At 44.6% G+C, this 20,417-nt stretch overlaps 1 protein-coding gene across 1 annotated transcript in view; it reads right to left on the minus strand.

Annotated features, from left to right (window-relative positions):
• LOC137300457 (tetratricopeptide repeat protein 28-like) overlaps positions 1–20,417 on the minus strand; it is a 389,600-nt gene that overhangs the window by 282,487 nt on the left and 86,696 nt on the right. Inside the window, exons 12-14 of the mRNA XM_067969521.1 lie at positions 13,800–13,966; positions 12,552–12,771; positions 10,941–11,162 (exon numbers count right to left, since the gene is read on the minus strand). Of these exons, the coding sequence (XP_067825622.1) occupies positions 10,941–11,162; positions 12,552–12,771; positions 13,800–13,966 (609 nt within the window). The remainder of the gene's footprint in view (positions 1–10,940; positions 11,163–12,551; positions 12,772–13,799; positions 13,967–20,417) is intronic.

Consider the following 20,417-nt stretch of genomic DNA (forward strand, 5'->3'; position numbering starts at 1 on the left):
GGTATTCTGCAGCGAGTGACTCACCTGACTCCCCAAAGCCTTTCCACCATCTACAAGGCACAAGTCAAGAATGTGATGGAGTACTCTCCACTTGCCTGGATGAGTGCAGCTCCAACAACACTCAAGAAGCTTGACACCATCCAGGACAAAGCAGCCCGCTTGATTGGCACCCCATCCACCACCCTAAACATTCACTCCCTTCACCACCAGCGCACTGTGGCTGCAGTGTGTACCATCCACAGGATGCACTGCAGCAACTCGCCAAGGCTTCTTCGACAGCACCTCCCAAACCCGCGACCTCTACCACCTAGAAGGACAAGGACAGCAGGCACATGGGAACAACACCACCTGCACGTTCCCCTCCAAGTCACACACCATCCCGACTTGGAAATATATCGCTGTTCCTTCATTGTTGCTGGGTCAAAATCCTGGAACTCCCTTCCTAACAGCACTGTGGGAGAACCTTCACCATACGGACTGCAGCGGTTCAAGAAGGCGGCTCACCACCACCTTCTCAAGGGCAATTAGGGATGGGCAATAAATGCTGGCCTCGCCAGCGACGCCCACATCCCATGAACGAATGAAAAAAAAGTTTACGGAGGGTGGAAGATGGGAGGCCAGCCAGGAGAGCACTGGAATAGCCGGGTCCAGAAGCAACAAAGGCATGGATGAGGGTTTCAGCAGTAGATGAGCTGAGGCAGGGGCAGGGACGGGCAATGTTACGGAGGTGGAAGTAGGCAGTTTTGGTGATGGAGCGGATATGTGATCGGAAGCTCATCTCAGGGTCAAATAGGAGGCCAAGGTTGCGAACAGTCTGGTTCAGCCTCAGACAGTGGCCAGGGGGAGGGATGGAGTCGGTGGCTGGGAAACGGAGTTTGTGGCGGGGACCGAAGACAATGGCTTTGGTCGTCTCAATATTTAATTGGAGGAAATTTCTACTCATCTAATACTGGATGTCAGATAAGGAGTGTGACAAATCAGAGGCAGTGGAGGGGTCGAGAGAGGTGGTGGGGAGGTAGAGCTGGGTGTCGTCAATGTACATGTGGAATCTGATATTGTGTTTTCGGATGATATCACCAAGGGACAGCATGTAGATGAGAAACAGGAGGGGGCCAGGAATAGATCCTTGGGGGACTCCAGAGGTAACGGTATGGAAGCAGGAAGAGAAGCCATTGCAGGTGATTATCTGGCTATGACTGGATAGATAGGAATGGAACCAGGCGAGGGCAGTCCCACCCAGCTGGACAACGGAGGAGAGGTGTTGGAGGAGGATGGTGTGGTCAACCGTGTCAAAGGCTGCAGACAGGTCGAGAAGGATGAGGGGAGATAGTTTACCACGGTCACAGTCACATAGGATGTCATTTGAGACTTTGAAAAGAGCCATTTCGGTACTCGGGGCTGAACCTGACTGGAGAGGTTCAAACACGGAGTTGCGGTTTCAGTTCGATGGGTGAGATAGAAGCCTGATTTGAGGGCTTTGAGCAGTGAGTGAGATGGGAGCATAGTTGGAAAGAAACACTGTGAAGAGAGGAGGTATGGGTGGAAATGGGCCGTAAGTTGGAGAGCATGGAGCAAGTGATGACAATGGCTTTGAAAGATATACGTAGCAAGCAAGAAGATAAGGACAGGTTGGTGATATTGGTAATCGTGGGGCTGAAGAGCAAGTTAGGTGGCTAGGAACAGGGAAGAGAAAGTCAATGGAGCAGATGGTGGGTTCCCAAAGGGCAGGGCTGAGAGCGGAGGGGTTAGAAGAGGCAGAGAGAGCTGAGCGGATACTTTTGATTTTGGACACAAAAATTCCTGTTTATAATTATTACAATAAACTTTGTCCTGGGTCGCTTTGCCCATTTTCAGTTGCGCAAACAGTCTGATTATGAGCCCATTTGCTGATACTTCAGTCGGACTCAACAATAACTTGCATTTATATAGGGCACTTAACATAATAAAACGTCCCAAGGTGCTTCACAGGAGCATAATCAGACAAAAATTAATTACGAGCTAAAGATGGAAATATTAGGGCTAGGTGCGGCAATGGTTTGTCCCATTACACTTTGACATTAGTGAACAGCGAGTGTGGGGATTCACTCCCGATGTGTCAGGCCAAATTGAGGTGGGACCCTCAAAAAGACACGTTCCAGACTGGCTATTCATCACCTGCACTGTGCCTCTCTGAAACTTGTTGAGAGATGGACTCATCATAAAGAATATTTTATAAGTAAGGTGAGAAAATACATCAGACAAGAGGTACAGTTACGGCCGGTGTCTCTATATGGCTAATCCATCATATAGAGACCATCTCTATATGATGGATTAAAGAATATAAGGCAGTGCTGTACTTTGGTGCCCTAACGCACTCTGGTAAGGGGTGACTTTCTGCCTCCCATCGCCTGAAGGTGTTGACTGTTGCTGGGGTTCCACAGCACCCTCTGGTACCTTGCTGAATTAATCATTCTTCAGGTGTGAGCCTAGGATATGAGAGTCAGTCGACTGTTCGACCATGGAGGGCAACATAGCCAAATCTTACCCTTCTCTTAACCAAAGTCCATGCACAAACACATCTCCCGCAGGACTCACCCAAGCCCTGGAGATAGCCCTGTGTCTGCACCTTATTTGAATTAGCGCAGGGTAACACTAACTATTAAAGGTGGCAGCCTTGGCTCAGTGGCAGCACCCGCGACTCTGAGTCAGGAGGTCGTGGGTTCAGAGACTTGAGCCCATGATCTAGGCTGACACTTCAGTGCAGTACGGAGGGAGAGCTGCACTGTCGGAGATGCCGTCTTTTGGATGAGACATTAAACCGAGGTCTCGTCTGCCTGTTCCGCTGAACCTAGAAGATCCCATAGCACGATTGAAAGAAGAGCAGGGGAGTTCTCCTGAGTCCTGGCCAATATTTGTTACTCAACTAATATTACAAACAGATTATCTGGTCATTTATCTCACTGCTGTTTGTGGGGGCCTTACTGTGTGCAAATTGCCTGCCGCATTTGCCTGGAAAACAACAGTGACTACACTTCAAACGCACTTCATTAACTGTGAAGCAGGAACATCCTGAGAATGTGAAAGGTATTATCTTAAATAAATGCAAGTTCTTTCCTTTTAACTGTCTTCACAAAACTTTGAGTGAGTATCAGGACCTTGCAGTAAGTGACGAGGTCAGATTAGAACACTGGGCCTGGGAAGCGGTCACTCCTCCTCATTTTACTTGTGTTTTTAAAGCTATTGCAACACACTAATACAATGTGCCAATGAGCTTCTCCTGCAGTAATGACAGACGATTTAATTGATAAACACAGGTCTCATCAGATAGAACGCTCACTCAGCACCGCTGTATATCCACTGATCTATAAAATGTGGTCAGTGCTCAAATAACCGAAAACCACAACAAGCCAGTCTCGACAAATTCACCTTAGCCTGACCCATTATCGTGGTTACAGTTTCTATTATACTGTTGGATGCAAAATCTCTACCTAGCCATTCATCTCTCTATCTGGCAATCTACCATCGATCACCTGTCTATTTACATAGTGGTACCCAATTAGCTCAAGTTTTATTTTCATAAAACTGTAACAAAAAGGAGGTAAGCAATGTACCAATTAAACTTGGGGAAAACTTCTAATAAAAAACTAAAGATCTATGAAAATAACTAATCCAGAATGACAAGTTGGCAAAATCTACCAATAAAAGATAAGGCTACCAATTAAGTTGCATAAAATATATTTTGAAAACCCTTTCAGTCACCACCTTGGTTTCTCACTAAGGTACTTGGTACTGGACAAAAAGGTTTCTAATATAATAGAGACAACAAATGTACAAAAAAATTAAACTAACCTATACAATCGCATTTTGTGTGTTAAAATTGTGGCTAGCAATATTTTGCATCGGTGACGTGAGCTTTTCTGAGGGTTCCAGGCTGGAATTCGTAGGGCATCCCAGGGCCATCACTGGCACAAAGAGACTCAATAAGGCAGCAGGCCGCACTTTCTGACTGGCCATTGACAGAGCGTGCCAGGACTTGCTGCTTGTAAGTCCAGTCCTGTCTCTTCCAGTCCTGTGTATCAATGGAAAATTACTGAGGAGGAAAGTGCAAGGGAAACCATTTATAGGAGCAAGTTAAAGTAACGGGAATTTGTTTTGTTTTGAACAAAACTTCAAAGGAAGGTAAAGACCATAAGAGAAAGCAGCAGGAGTAGGCCATTCGGCCCCTCGAGCCTGCTCCGCCATTTAATGAGATCATGGCTGATCTGATTTTTACCTCAACTCCACTTTCCCGCTCTTTCCCCATATCCTTTGACTCCTTTGCTGATCAAAAATTTGTCTAACTCAGCCTTGAATGTATTCAATGACTCAGCCTCCACAGCTTTTTGGGGTAAAGAATTTCAAAGGTTCACAACCCTCTGGGAGAAGAAATTCTTCCTAATTTCCGTCTTAAACGGGCGACCTCTTATTCTGAGACTGTGCCCCCTAGTTTTAGATTCCTCCATGAGGGGCAACATCCTCTCAGCATCTACCCTATCGAGTCCCCTCAGAATCTTGTATGTTTCAATAAGATCTCCTCTCATTCTTCTAAACTCCAATGAGTATAGACCCAACTTGTTCAATCTTTCCTCATAAGACAACCCTTCCATACCCAGAATCAACCTAGTGAACCTTCTCTGAACTGCCTCCAATGCAAGTATGTCCTTCCTTAAATAAGGGCACCAGAACTGTATGCAGTACTCCAGGTGTGGTCTCACCAGCACCCTGTACAGTTGTAGCATGACTTCCCTGCTTTTATACTCCATCCCCCTAGAAATAAAGGCCAATATTCCGTTTGCCTTCCGGATTACTTGCTGCAACTGTATGTTGACTTTTTGTGTTTCATGTACGAGGACACCCAGATCCCTCTGTACCGCAGCATTTTGTAGTATTTGTAGTAAAGCATGAAACAAAAATAGAAAATTCTGGAAAGACCCTTCACACCTGAAATATTGTGACCAGTCTTTTCTCTTTACGGATGCTGACTGACCTACCATGTATCTCCAGCCCCCCCGAGATCCCCAATTGTTGGCCAGCTCTGCGTAGGGAGCCGGCCCATTTGTCATCCTCCCCAACCAACCAGTTGCCGTGGCTTGCCGGATTCATTTAAATAAGGCTGCGGCCTCAAAATGACTCGGGCCTCACAGGGGTAACAACAGGCAGGGAGGCCGGTACACTTCTGCCTGCCAACCAATCGCCCATAGTACCCCTAAAACTAAAATTGGCCCCCGCTGTAAGTAAAACCATGGGCAATGTGCTGGTTTATCTATTTGTAATATATTAAAAGATTTGCAAACGACGTGCATTTCCAGAGCTCATTAACCATACTTTTTGTGTCGTGATTTCTGAGCAATGGTTTGCATTTCGATATTGAGAAGTTGTCAACATTTCTCAGTGTTAAGTACATGTCAATATTACCTGTTGTACTTCTGTATTATGAAACCTTGAAGACCTCTGGACACTAGGTCACACCGTCGTGCCTCCTCACTGCATCTCCTACTCTTGTGGCCATTTGGTTTCTGTCACTCAATTTTCATTTTTTTTTAACCTGATTTTCAAGTTTCCAAGTTCTCGTCCACCCGATTTCTGGGTTTAACCCCGTCACCGACCGCATACTCAGGCAGCTGGGTTCTACTCCCGCACCCCACCACCCATCCCAACCCATTTGCTGCTGCCTAATTCTGATTTCAGGCCTTAAACTTAACATTCACTTCACTGCAGGTGTTACAATGAAATTTGCTATGAGACCTTGTATATGGTCAAAGCAGGGGGCTTAAACAGCCTGTCATCTGGCTCGTCGAAATCAACGCCCTCAAGACCAGCTATAGTGCTGCATTTAGTGTGCATTTCCTTGGAACATAGGAACATAGGAACAGGAGTCATCCATTCAGCCCCTCGTGCCTGCTCTGCCATTCGATAAGATCAAGGCTGATCTGTGATCTAACTCCAGAAACCTGCCTTTGGCCCATATCCCTTAATACCTTTGGTTGCCAAAAAGCTATCTATCTCAGATTTAAATTTAGCAATTGAGCTAGTATCAATTGCCGTTTGCGGAAGAGAGTTCCAAACTTCTACCACCCTTTGTGTGTAGAAATGTTTTCTAATCTCGCTCCTGAAAGGTCTGGCTCTAATTTTTAGACTGTGCCCCCTACTCCTAAAATCCCCAACCAGCGGAAATAGTTTCTCTCTATCCACCCTATCTGTTCCCCTTAATATCTTATAAACTTCGATCAGATCACCCCTTAACCTTCGAAACTCTAGAGAATACAACCCCAATTTGTGTAATCTCTCCTCGTAACTTAACCCTTGAAGTCCGGGTATCATTCGAGTAAACCTAGGCTGCACTCCCTCCAAGGCCAATATGTCCTTCAGAAGGTGCGGTGCCCAGAACTGCTCACAGTACTCCAGGTGCCGTCTAACCAGGGTTTTGTATAGCTGCAGCATAACTTCTGCCCCCTTGCACTCTAGTCCTCTAGATATAAAGGCCAACATTCCATTAGCCTTCTTGATTATTTTCTGCACTGTTCATGACACTTCAATGATCTATGTACCTGAACCCCTAAGTCCCTTTGGACATCCACAGTTTTTAACTTTTTACCATTTAGAAAGTACCCTGTTCTATCCTTTTTTGATCCAAAGTGGATGACCTCACATTTGTCTACAATGAATTCCATTTGCCACAGTCAATATCCCTTTGTAATTCTATGTTTCCATCTACACTGCTTACAATGCCACCAATCTTTGTGTCATCGGCAAACTTAGATATGAGACTTTCTATGCCTTCATCGAAGTCATTAATAAATATTGTGAATAATTGAGGTCCCAAGACAGATCCCTGCGGGACTCCACTAGTCACATCCTGCCAATGTGAGTACCTACCCATTATCCCTACTCTCTGTCGCCTTTCACTCAGCCAACTTTCTAACCAAGTCTGTACTTTTCCCTCGATTCCATGGGCTTCTATCTTAGCGAACAGTCTCTTATGTGGGACCTTATCAAATGCCTTCTGGAAGTCCATATAAATAACATCCATTGACATTCCCCTGTCCACTACTTTAGTCACCTCTTCAAAAAATTCAATCAGGTTTGTCAGGCACGACCTACCTTTCACAAATCCATGCTGGCTCTCTCTGATTAACTGAAAGTTCTCGAGGTGTTCAGTCACCCTATCCTTAATTATAGACTCCACCATTTTCCCCACAACAGGTGTTAGGCTAACTGGTCTATAATTCCCTGGTTTCCCTCTCTCTCCTTTCTTAAAAAGCGGAGTGACATGTACAATTTTCCAATCTAGAGGGACAGTTCCTGAATCTAGAGAACTTTGAAAGATTATAGTTAGGGCATCCGCAATGTGCTCACCTACTTCCTTTAAAACCCTGGGATGGAAACCATCTGGTCCTGGGGATTTGTCACTCTTTGGTGCTGTTATTTTCTTCATTACTGTTGCTTTACTTATGTTAATTTTATCGAGTCCCTGTCCCCGATTCAATATAAGTTTTCTTGGGATTTCCGGCATGCTATCCTCTTTTTCGACTGTAAATACTGACGCAAAGTAATTGTTCAACATGTCCGCCATTTCCCCATTGTCAATGACAATATCTCCACTTTCAGTTTTTAAGGGGCCAACACTGCTCCTGACCACCCTCTTTTTCCTAATGTAACCATAAAAGTTCTTCTTATTGGTTTTGATATCCCTTGCAAGTTTCTTTTCATACTCTCTTTTTGTAGCTCTTACTATCTGTTTTGTGACCCTTTGTTGATCTTTGTGTCTTTCCCATTCGCCAGGATCTGTGCCATTTTTTGCCTTTTTGTATACCCTTTCCTTTATGTCTTATACTGTCCCTTACCTCTTTAGTTGTCCATGGCTGTTTTTTTTGGCAAGTAGAGTTCTTGCCCCTCAGGGGTATAAACCGATTCTGTATCACGTTAAATGTTTCTTTAAACATTTCCCACTGATCATCAGTCATTTTACCCATTAACAGATTTGCCCAGTTTACTGTGGACAGTCTCTGTCTCATCCCATTGAAGTCGGCCTTGCCCAAGTCTAGAATCTTAGCAGCTGATTCACTTTTTTCCCTTTCAAACACTACATTGAACTCGATCATGTTATGATCACTATTGGATAGATGTTCACGCACAGTTAAGCCGTTAACTAAATCTGGTTCATTACTCATTACTAAATCTAGTATGGCTTGCCCCCTTGTTGCCTCTAGGACATACTGCTGTAGAAAACTATCCCGGACACACTCAAGAAATTCGCTACCTTTCTGACAGTTGCTAGTCTGCTTTTCCCAATCTATGTGAAGGTTAAAGTCCCCATTAAGACCACTATGCCTTTCTTACTCGCTTGTCTAATCTCTGCATTTATACTATCTAGCACTTCAGAGCTGCTGCCAGGGCTCCTATATACAACTCCCACTATAGTCTTAGATCCTTTCCTATTTCTCAGTTCAACCCATAAGGTCTCTGTTGGCTGCTTACCTCTCGTTATATCCTCCTTTATCATTAAGGCTACTCCTCCCCCTCTTCCATTTTCCCTATCTCTCCTGTGGACTTTATAACCTGGTATATTTAGTTCCCAATCCTGACCATCCTGCAGCCATGTCTCAGTAATAGCTATCATGTCATTCCCGTCCAATTTGAATTTGAACCTGTAGTTCATTTAATTTATTCCTTATACTCCGTGCATTTGTATATAGAACTCTTAGTTGGGCCACACACCCTAGCTTGACCTTCAGCTTTGATGCTGGGTTAATCGCCTTACGCCTTCTAGTTTTCACTTTATCTGTCGTGCCGAAAGTACACTTTCTTTCCGCTGCTCTACGCTTTTCCCTTTCACTTGTTCTTGAACAACTATTTGTACTATTTGTATTGTAAATTTCCCCTGGGTCTTCCCCTCTCTTGCTGCTCTCAACTTTACTCTCTTCTGACTCCCCGCTCAGGTTCCCATCCCCCCGCCACTCTAGTTTAAACCTTCCCCAACAGCACTAGCAAACACCCCCGCGAGGACATTGGTCCCGGTCCTGCTCGGGTGTAACCCGTCCCGCTTGTACAGGTCCCACTTTCCCCAGAACCGGTCCCAATGTCCCAGGAATCTAAATCCCTCCCTCCTACACCATCCCTGCAGCCACGCATTCATCTGGTCTATTCTCCTGTTCCTATACTCACTAGCACGTGGCACTGGTAGTAATCCTGAGATCACTACCTTTGAAGTCCTGCTTTTTAATTTATCTCCTAACTCCTTAAATTCACCTTGCAGGACCTCATCCTTTTTTTTACCTATGTCGTTGGTACCAATATGGACCAAGACTACTGGCTGTTCACCCTCCCCCTCCAGAATGCCCTGCAGCCACTCCGTGACATCCATGACCCTAGCACCAGGGAGGCAACATACCATCCTGGAATCACGTTTGCGGCCGCAGAAACGCCTATCTGTTCCCCTTACAATTGAATCCCCTATCACTATAGCCCTGCCACTCTTCTTCCTCCCCTCCTGTGCAGCAGAGCCACCCGTGGTGCCCTGAACCTGGCTGTTGCTGCTTTCCCCTGATAAGCCATCTCCCCCAACAGTATCTAAAGCAGAATATCTATTTGAGAGGGAGATGGCCCCAGGGGACTCCTGATCTACCTGCCTGGTCCTTTTACTCTGCCTGGCGGTCACCCATTTCCTTTCTGCCTGCGTAATCTTTACCTGCGGTGTGACCACCTCACTGAACGCGCTTTCCACGATAGTCTCAGCATCGCAGATGCTCCACGGTGAATCCACCCGCAGCTCCAGCTCTGAAATACGGTTAGCCACACTTACTTCCTGCGTCATCATTTGTCTGTCACGCTTTCCCGCCAGGGTATTATTTTCAGCTGCAAGGTATTTCTCCTTATTCTTACACTGACCTTCAGCTCTTCCAACACTAGGTGGAAGAGCTAAAGGTCACATCGTTCACCTGACGAAGGAGGAAGCCTCCGAAAGCTTGTGAATTTAAAATAAAATTGCTGGACTATAACTTGGTGTTGTAAAATTGTTTACAATTGTCAACCCCAGTCCATCACCGGCATCTCCACATCAACACTAGGTGGAGCTGTTGCTCCTCCACCGCCATCTCCCAAATCCATTCCTCTAGACAGCACTGCAGGTATGTTTCATTACTTTTAGATTTAATGCTTCCTTCCCCAAACCACTGTTCCCAGCAGGTAATTTTTTAAAAATTAAATTATTTAACATTTATATCCTGCCACAGCCTGGTAAGTTAGCAATGCCATGGGGGATCTACTTGTTTATCTATTAATATATTAAAAATCATATCTGCGTGCACTTTCTGTCTTACTTCTGGTTGTCCAATTACCATTATAAATTCCTGTCTGGATTTATAATGGAAATTGCCTATGTAAACTAGTCACACAGTAATTACACCCTCCTGCCAGTGGTGGCGGTGTAACAACTCAGTGTTGCGTCTCTTAATTCCTCAGTCTGCAGTGCAGAGAAACTCTTGGACTCCAACCAGATCTACATCGCTACTTCCTAATTCCTGTAAGTGTTGCTACTTAAACTATATAAATTATATAAATTGAAAATTAAGGACAAAATGCATGATTTTACAATGAGGCTGAATTAAGTCTCGATCCAATGATCCCCTGTCCCTGACCCTGCTTCACAGGAAGACTGCATGGTCTTCACTCCCCCTATGTGAAACTGCAGGAGGTCGAGTAGCAATATATTAAAAGTCTTAAATATGGCACACATTTTCTGTACACATTTACCTTCCACTGACTGTGTCACAAATTGGGATTAATCCTTAACCACATCGTCCAACAAATGCAGGCAGAGCTCGAGTTTCCGTTAGAATATCCCCCTCGGTGCTGCATTTAGTGAATATCACCTCGCGACTACAATTCACATCGGAAAAGTCAGCAAAATACCAAACACTTACCAGCTCTGAGGAAGGCAGTGGGCAGTTCTAAGGGTAGCACAGGATCCTGGGCAGTACCTCCTTCCCCACAGCTAGATAGGACTACAATCCTGGCCTTCAGTTTCAACTCCAGGATCTCGGGAATGGTCAGTAAATAGGAGCGTTCCTCCACGAGTTCTCCAGCAGCTGGAGGTGGATGCGGGGTAAAGAGCAACACACCGTCTTCCCAGCTCCCGTATGTCGCTGCAATATCAGAAAATCATTAGGGGAGTGTCTATTCATTCTTTAAAACTTCTTGGTGTGAATTTTGTGTTCATCTAGGTGAGGGACATCAGTGTCCCATCAAACACTCCCAGGGCAGGTACAGCACGGGTTAGATACAGAGTAAAGCTCCCTCTACACTGTCCCATCAAACACTCCCAGGGCAGGTACAGCACGGGTTAGATACAGATTAAAGCTCCCTCTACACTGTCCCCATCAAACACTCCCAGGGCAGGCGCAGCATGGGTTAGATACAGAGTAAAGCTCCCTCTACACTGTCCCCATCAAACACTCCAAGGGCATCTACAGCATGAGTTATATACAGAGTAAAGCTCCATCTACATAGAATTATATATAATTACATAGAACGTACAGCACAGAAACAGGCCATTCGGCCCAATAGGTCGATGCTGGTGTTTTTGCTCAATACAAGCCTCCTCCCACCCCTCTTCATCTAACCATCTCTGTGACAGGACTCAGTATTACTGGCCTCTCTGTGACAGGACTCTACGTTTACCTGCACCAATAAAAATGAAAAGATTGCAAATTCCAGAAATCGGAACAGGAAATGCTGGAATACACAACGGGTCAGTCAGCATCCAAGAGAGAAAATAATATTTGCAGCGGCAAGGCGAGACTCGAACCTGTCTGTGCTCAGGTTCTGATGGAGCTGGGTTTCTGCCACAATTCCGGTGGTTACGACAGCAGCACCTCTGAGAAAATTGCCGGCTGCGAATGCACCAAGTTGACTGAATGAGCCACCTGGAATCTTACACAGTTTACTTACTTCAGCCGGGTACACTACTCTAGCCAGTGTCTCTGCCCATATGTTGATCTTTACTTCAAGATGGAGCAAGTGAGAATCCCAGGTTTCAATTTGAACTAAGTGAACCTATTACCTTCAATTCTCACTTTATTACCCTGCTGAAGAAATTCACATTTTTCCTTTGTTTTTCCCAGGAGCTTTGAGACGTTAATTTTGAGGAGAAATCCAGGTCAGGGATAGTGAGGTTAGATGCTGCGTAAAGCTCGCTCCACTCTATCCCAACACAGTGTCTCAGTCCCAAACTCAGGAGAGCTCTCCTATTGCCACTTTAGTGCCAATTTAGGGGAGGTTTTGTTCAGTCAGCTTCTACCTAGTTGGATTGAGCCTATTAACCAAAGGCATTTCATACAGGACCCCAGCAGCTAATAGACACGGTCCCGGCAGGATTTGGACATGTGTCAGCAAAGGTGTCTAACCCACCGCATCACCCGCTGATTACCAGCTCATTATCACACCATGGCAATACCAATTTTGGGCCGTATTGTGAGCTGGCTCAGTGGACTCCAAGAGAATGTACGGCCTGGAAGCAGGCAGGCTCTGCTTACCGATATGTACGACCTGCATCAGCGGAAGTTCGCTGAGCACACGTTTCTTAGTCGCTTCCTCGCCCATGACTGCCTCTGTTTGCAGGTACTCAGCCACCTTGATAACTTCCTTCTGGGCTCCGATTAAAGGGCCCCACGGCTTCCAAACTCTTCCCCATAAGGACAACGCTGAAGGGAAATGTGGGCTTCCCACGACCAGAGCCCGAGATCTGCTAAACACCTGAGGGGGGAAAATCCCACAGTTAAACGCTCCCATTGTTATAACAGAGGGCACATGGATTTCCAATCAGTGAATGGGTCATGAATGAATAAATCCTTTCTATCAGGTGTGATATGTGCAGCTTCCATAAAACTAGAAAGAAAGAGAAAGAACTTGCATTTATATAGCGCCTTTCACGACCCCAGGACATCCCAAACCGCTTTACACCCAATTTGGAATACTTTTGAAGTGTAGTCGCTGTTGTGATGTAGAAAACACGACAGCCAATTTGCACACAGCAAGATCCCACAAACAGCACTGAGAAAATGACCAGATAATCTGTTTTTAGTGCATGTTAGTTGAGGGATAAATATTGGCCAGGACACCGGGGAGAACTCCCCTGCTGTCCTTCAAATAGAGCCATGGGATCTTTTAAGTCCACCTGAGGGGGCAGACGGGGCCTCAGTTTAACATTTCATCTAAAAAACGGCACCTCCAACAGTGCGGCACTCCCTCAGTACTGCACTGGGAGTGTCAGCCTAGATTTTGTGCTGAAGTCTCTGGAGTGAGACTTGAAGCCACGACCTTCTGACTCAGAGGTGAGTGTGCTACCCACTGAGTTCAACAACAAGAAATACCAACCAGAGGAAATCTTCAAGGGATTGCAGAGGTTTCTACACCAGAGCAATCCTTGCCCACAGCTCACTACATAACCCTGAGGAGACGATGACAGAGTGAAATTAAAGTTTATGGGCAAATACAGACTCAATTCTGAGAAGAAAGTCACATCTTTTATCACTGCTTCCTCTTACTTACTTGATTTCTGCAAATCTCACTCAACGTCAACACATAAGTAGCAGTATATTGCAGAAATCAGAGCATTCTGAGAGAGCAAACACCAGCCGCACTCTCTTCTCTGACCTCTGACAACCAATGTCATAAAGTCTGTGTAGTCAGACTACAATTAGAGCCCCAGACACCCCCTCCCAGTCTGAGTAGTCAGACTACACTTACAGACCCAGACACACAGCTTCCAATCAGATACATGCCTGTTTGAACGGAGGAATGAGGTATGGGGATCTGGCAACAATCGTGTTAGTGGACGTACAGTTGACGAGGTGAGTTACAGTGTCCATGAGTCCCAGCTTCTGTAACCCACACAGCTCCTGGTGCGACCCACCCATCTTTTCCAGCATAGCCATCGTTGAAATAGACCCTATGACACAAGAGAAGGAGGAGGAGGAATCATGGTGAACTGGGAATACATTAAGGTCTGACTCTGATTAAATAACTAATAGATTACAGTGCTATGTCCTTATAAACTTTAAAGCTGACAGGAGTCAGGTGTGAAGAATGGAGGACAGCACTTGAAAGATGCAAAGCACACACTGATCCTCGACCATTACTAGTCATTGTCAAAACTGACCACAATACAGCAACCCCAATGGCTCAGTGGTTGAGGCAGTGAGTTGATAGGTTATGCAAACCAGCTCTGATCCCCAGCCTGTGCCGAGTTAGCGGATTTGAGCCTGGGGAAATAGTCTCGGTCTGACAGTTGGCCTCAGCAACTCGGGGCTTGAGGGAGTGAGGGAGTGAGTGTTTATATCAGGCTTGGCTGTGATGACCCAAGCACTCCAGCAGCCAGCTGACCCCCACTGTCTAGGTTTGCAGATGAGGAGTGGCCCCTTGGGTGGGGTACCAGAGGGTGCCTGCCGCCTGTGGGGGGAATTGGTGGCCTGAATCTATGACCTTCTGACTCAGAGGCAAGAGTGCTACCACTGAGCCAAGGCTGACACCGAATTTGAATTTATCAATTGGGAAAACAGCATATACAGTCCTGCTAATAGTCAACACTGGGATTCATTTCTAGAGGGACAGAATTGAAAAGCAGGGAAGTTATGTTAAACTTTACAGCACCTTGGTTAGCCCCACACTTGTGCACAGTTCTGTTCTCCATATTATAAAAATGGATATAGAGGCACGAGAGAAGGTGCAAAAAAGATTTACAAGAATGATACCAGAACTGAGAGGTTACACCTATCAGGAAAGACTGAACAGGCTGGGTTCTTTTCTCTAGAAAAGAGAAGGCTGAGGGGTGACCTAATAGAGATCTTTAAGATTATGAAAGGGTAGACATAGAGAAAATGCTTCCACTTGTGGGGTAGACCAGAACTGGGGGACAGAAATATACGATAGTCACTAATAAATCCAATAGGGAATTCAGGGAGAAACTTCTTCACCCAGAGAGTGGTTAGAATGTGGAACTCACTCCCACATGGAATAGTTGAAGCGATTAGCAAAGATGCATTTAAGGGGAAGCTGGATAAACACATGAGGGAGAAAGGGATAGAAGGATATGTCAGAGACCCTGGAGAAAATAAGTACCGAATGGTTTTATCCATTAATTCTGTGTTTCAAAGTAGAAAGTATGAACTGCTGGGCTGTACCAGGTTCATTGTTAAATCGTGTATTGGCATTCATTGCAAATAGCACATGGTTCCAGCACAGTAAATCTGGTACTGTCCCATAAATGTGTATAGTAAATCTGATACTGTCCCGTTAATGCCTGTAGCATATCTGGTACTGTCCTGTTAATGCCAACAGTAAATCTGGTACTGTCCCGTTACTTTCGATAGTAAATCTGGGACTGACCTGATACTTTCGAAAGGAAATCTGGTACTGTCCCGTTACTTTCTATAGTAAATCTGGTACTGTCCCGTTACTTTCTATAGTAAATCTGGTACTGTCCCGTTAATTTCTATAGTAAATCAGGTACTGTCCCGTTACTTTCTTTAGTAAATCTGGTACTGTCCCATTCCTTTCTATGGTAAATCTGGGACTGTCCCGTTACTTTCTATGGTAAATCTGGTACTGACCTGTTACTTTCTATAGTAAATCTGGTGCTGTCCGGTTACTTCCTACAGTAAATCTGGTACTGTCCCGTGAAGGTCTACAGTAAATCTGGCACTGTCCCGTTAATGCCTGTAGTAAATCTGGTACTGTCTTGTTTATTTCTATGGCAAATCTGGTACTGTCCCGTTACTTTCTATAGTAAATCTGGTACTGTACTGTTACTTCCTACAGTAAATCTGGTACTGTCCCGTTAAGGTCCACAGTAAATCTGGTACTGTCCCGTTACTTTCGATAGTAAATCTGGTACTGTCCCTTTAAGGTCTACAGTAAATCTGGTACTGTCCAGTTAATGCCAAAAGTAAATCGGGTACTGTCCCGTTACTTTCAATAGTAAATCGGGTACTGTCCCGTTACTTTCTACAGTAAATCAGGTACTGTCCCGTTACTTTCAATAGTAAATCTGGTACTGTCCCGTTACTTTCTATAGTAAATCTGGTGCCGTCCCGTTAATGCCGATAGTAAATCTGGTACTGTCCCTTTAAGGTCTACAGTAAATCTGGTACTGTCCAGTTAATGGCAAAAGTAAATCGGGTACTGTCCCGTTACTTTCAATAGTAAATCGGGTTCAATAGTTAGTCTGTGGAATTTGCTGCCCCAGGAAGCTGTGGAAGCTACATCATTAGATAAATTTAAAACAGAAATAGACAGTTTCCTAGAAGTAAAGGGAATTAGGGGTTATGGGGAGCGGGCAGGAAATTGGACATGAAGCTGAGTTCGGATCGGTCAATGCCCTGTGGGTGGCGGAGAGGGCCCAGGGGCTATGTGGCTGGGTCCTGCTCCGACTTCTTGTGTTCTTTAGATTTGTGGTTGGGATCAGATCAGCCATGATCTTATTGAATGGCGGAGCAGGCTCGAGGGGCCGATTGGCCTACTCCTGCTCCAATTTCTTGTGTTCTTGTGTTCTTGGGTACTGTCCCGTTACTTTCTACAGTAAATCAGGTACTGTCCCGTTACTTTCAATAGTAAATCTGGTACTGTCCCATTACTTTCTACAGTAAATCGGGTACTGTCCCGTTACTTTCTACAGTAAATCGGGTACTGTCCCGTTACTTTCTACAGTAAATCAGGTACTGTCCCGTTACTTTCAATAGTAAATCTGGTACTGTCCCGTTACTTTCTATGGTAAATCTGGTACTGACCTGTTACTTTCTATAGTAAATCTGGTACTGTCCCGTTACTTTCTATAGTAAATCTGGTGCTGTCCGGTTACTTCCTACAGTAAATCTGGTACTGTCCCGTGAAGGTCTACAGTAAATCTGGCACTGTCCCGTTAATGCCTGTAGTAAATCTGGTACTGTCTTGTTTATTTCTATGGCAAATCTGGTACTGTCCCGTTACTTTCTATAGTAAATCTGGTACTGTACTGTTACTTCCTACAGTAAATCTGGTACTGTCCCGTTACTTTCGATAGTAAATCTGGTACTGTCCCTTTAAGGTCTACAGTAAATCTGGTACTGTCCAGTTAATGCCAAAAGTAAATCGGGTACTGTCCCGTTACTTTCAATAGTAAATCGGGTACTGTCCCGTTACTTTCTACAGTAAATCAGGTACTGTCCCGTTACTTTCAATAGTAAATCTGGTACTGTCCCGTTACTTTCTATAGTAAATCTGGTGCCGTCCCTTTAATGCCGATAGTAAATCTGGTACTGTCCCTTTAAGGTCTACAGTAAATCTGGTACTGTCCAGTTAATGGCAAAAGTAAATCGGGTACTGTCCCGTTACTTTCAATAGTAAATCGGGTTCAATAGTTAGTCTGTGGAATTTGCTGCCCCAGGAAGCTGTGGAAGCTACATCATTAGATAAATTTAAAACAGAAATAGACAGTTTCCTAGAAGTAAAGGGAATTAGGGGTTATGGGGAGCGGGCAGGAAATTGGACATGAAGCTGAGTTCGGATCGGTCAATGCCCTGTGGGTGGCGGAGAGGGCCCAGGGGCTATGTGGCCGGGTCCTGCTCCGACTTCTTGTGTTCTTTAGATTTGTGGTTGGGATCAGATCAGCCATGATCTTATTGAATGGCGGAGCAGGCTCGAGGGGCCGATTGGCCTACTCCTGCTCCAATTTCTTGTGTTCTTGTGTTCTTGGGTACTGTCCCGTTACTTTCTACAGTAAATCAGGTACTGTCCCGTTACTTTCAATAGTAAATCTGGTACTGTCCCATTACTTTCGACAGTAAATCGGGTACTGTCCCGTTACTTTCTATAGTAAATCTGGTACTGTCCCGTTACTTTCTATAGTAAATCTGGGACTGTCCCGTTACTTTCTATGGTAAATCTGGTACTGACCTGTTACTTTCTATAGTAAATCTGGTACTGTCCCGTTACTTTCTATAGTAAATCTGGTGCTGTCCGGTTACTTCCTACAGTAAATCTGGTACTGTCCCGTGAAGGTCTACAGTAAATCTGGCACTGTCCCGTTAATGCCTGTAGTAAATCTGGTACTGTCTTGTTTATTTCTATGGCAAATCTGGTACTGTCCCGTTACTTTCTATAGTAAATCTGGTACTGTACTGTTACTTCCTACAGTAAATCTGGTACTGTCCCGTTAAGGTCCACAGTAAATCTGGTACTGTCCCGTTACTTTCGATAGTAAATCTGGTACTGTCCCTTTAAGGTCTACAGTAAATCTGGTACTGTCCAGTTAATGCCAAAAGTAAATCGGGTACTGTCCCGTTACTTTCAATAGTAAATCTGGTGCTGTCCGGTTACTTCCTACAGTAAATCTGGTACTGTCCCGTGAAGGTCTACAGTAAATCTGGCACTGTCCCGTTAATGCCTGTAGTAAATCTGGTACTGTCTTGTTTATTTCTATGGCAAATCTGGTACTGTCCCGTTACTTTCTATAGTAAATCTGGTACTGTACTGTTACTTCCTACAGTAAATCTGGTACTGTCCCGTTAAGGTCCACAGTAAATCTGGTACTGTCCCGTTACTTTCGATAGTAAATCTGGTACTGTCCCTTTAAGGTCTACAGTAAATCTGGTACTGTCCAGTTAATGCCAAAAGTAAATCGGGTACTGTCCCGTTACTTTCAATAGTAAATCGGGTACTGTCCCGTTACTTTCTACAGTAAATCTGGTGCCGTCCCGTTAATGCCGATAGTAAATCTGGTACTGTCCCTTTAAGGTCTACAGTAAATCTGGTACTGTCCAGTTAATGGCAAAAGTAAATCGGGTACTGTCCCGTTACTTTCAATAGTAAATCGGGTTCAATAGTTAGTCTGTGGAATTTGCTGCCCCAGGAAGCTGTGGAAGCTACATCATTAGATAAATTTAAAACAGAAATAGACAGTTTCCTAGAAGTAAAGGGAATTAGGGGTTATGGGGAGCGGGCAGGAAATTGGACATGAAGCTGAGTTCGGATCGGTCAATGCCCTGTGGGTGGCGGAGAGGGCCCAGGGGCTATGTGGCCGGGTCCTGCTCCGACTTCTTGTGTTCTTTAGATTTGTGGTTGGGATCAGATCAGCCATGATCTTATTGAATGGCGGAGCAGGCTCGAGGGGCCGATTGGCCTACTCCTGCTCCAATTTCTTGTGTTCTTGTGTTCTTGGGTACTGTCCCGTTACTTTCTACAGTAAATCAGGTACTGTCCCGTTACTTTCAATAGTAAATCTGGTACTGTCCCATTACTTTCTACAGTAAATCTGGTACTGTCTTGTTTATTTCTATGGCAAATCTGGTACTGTCCCGTTACTTTCGATAGTAAATCTGGTACTGTTCCGTTACTTTCAATAGTAAATCTGGTACTGTCCCGTTACTTTCTATGGTAAATCTGGTACTGACCTGTTACTTTCAATAGTAAATCTGGTACTGACCTGTTACTTTCAATAGTAAATCTGGTACTGTCCCATTACTTTCTATGGTAAATCTGGTACTGCACTGTTACTTCCTACAGTAAATCTGGTACTGTCCCGTTAAGGTCTACAGTAAATCTGGGACTGTCCCGTTAATGCCGATAGTAAATCTGGTACTATCCCGTTACTTTCTATAGTAAATCTGTGCCGTCTCGTTAATGCCTCAAGTAAATCTGGCACTGTCCCGTTAATGCCTGTAGTAAATCTGGTACTGTCTTGTTTATTTCTATGGCAAATCTGGTACTGTCCCGTTACTTTCGATAGTAAATCTGGTACTGTTCCGTTACCTTCTATAGTAAATCTGGTACTTTCCTGTTACTTCCAACAGTAAATCTGGTACTGTCCCGTTAAGGTCCACAGTAAATCTGGTACGGTCCAGTTAATGCCAATAGTAAATCTGGTACTGTCCCGATACTTTCTACAGTAAATCGGGTACTGTCCCGTTACTTTCTATCGTCAATCTGGTACTGTCCCGTTACTTTCTATAGTAAATCTGGTACTGTCCCGTTAATTTCTATAGTAAATCTGGTACTGTCCCGTTACTTTCTATAGTAAATCTGGGACTGTCCCGTTACTTTCCATGGTAAATCTGGTACTGACCTGTTACTTTCTATAGTAAATCTGGTGCTGTCCGGTTACTTCCTACAGTAAATCTGGTACTGTCCCGTGAAGGTCTACAGTAAATCTGGCACTGTCCCGTTAATGCCTGTAGTAAATCTGGTACTGTCTTGTTTATTTCTATGGCAAATCTGGTACTGTCCCGTTACTTTCTATAGTAAATCTGGTACTGTACTGTTACTTCCTACAGTAAATCTGGTACTGTCCCGTTACTTTCAATAGTAAATCTGGTACTGTCCCGTTAATTTCTATAGTAAATCAGGTACTGTCCCATTCCTTTCTGTAG

Source organism: Heptranchias perlo, chromosome 31 (genome assembly GCF_035084215.1).
Source record: "Heptranchias perlo isolate sHepPer1 chromosome 31, sHepPer1.hap1, whole genome shotgun sequence".
NCBI lineage: Eukaryota > Metazoa > Chordata > Chondrichthyes > Hexanchiformes > Hexanchidae > Heptranchias > Heptranchias perlo.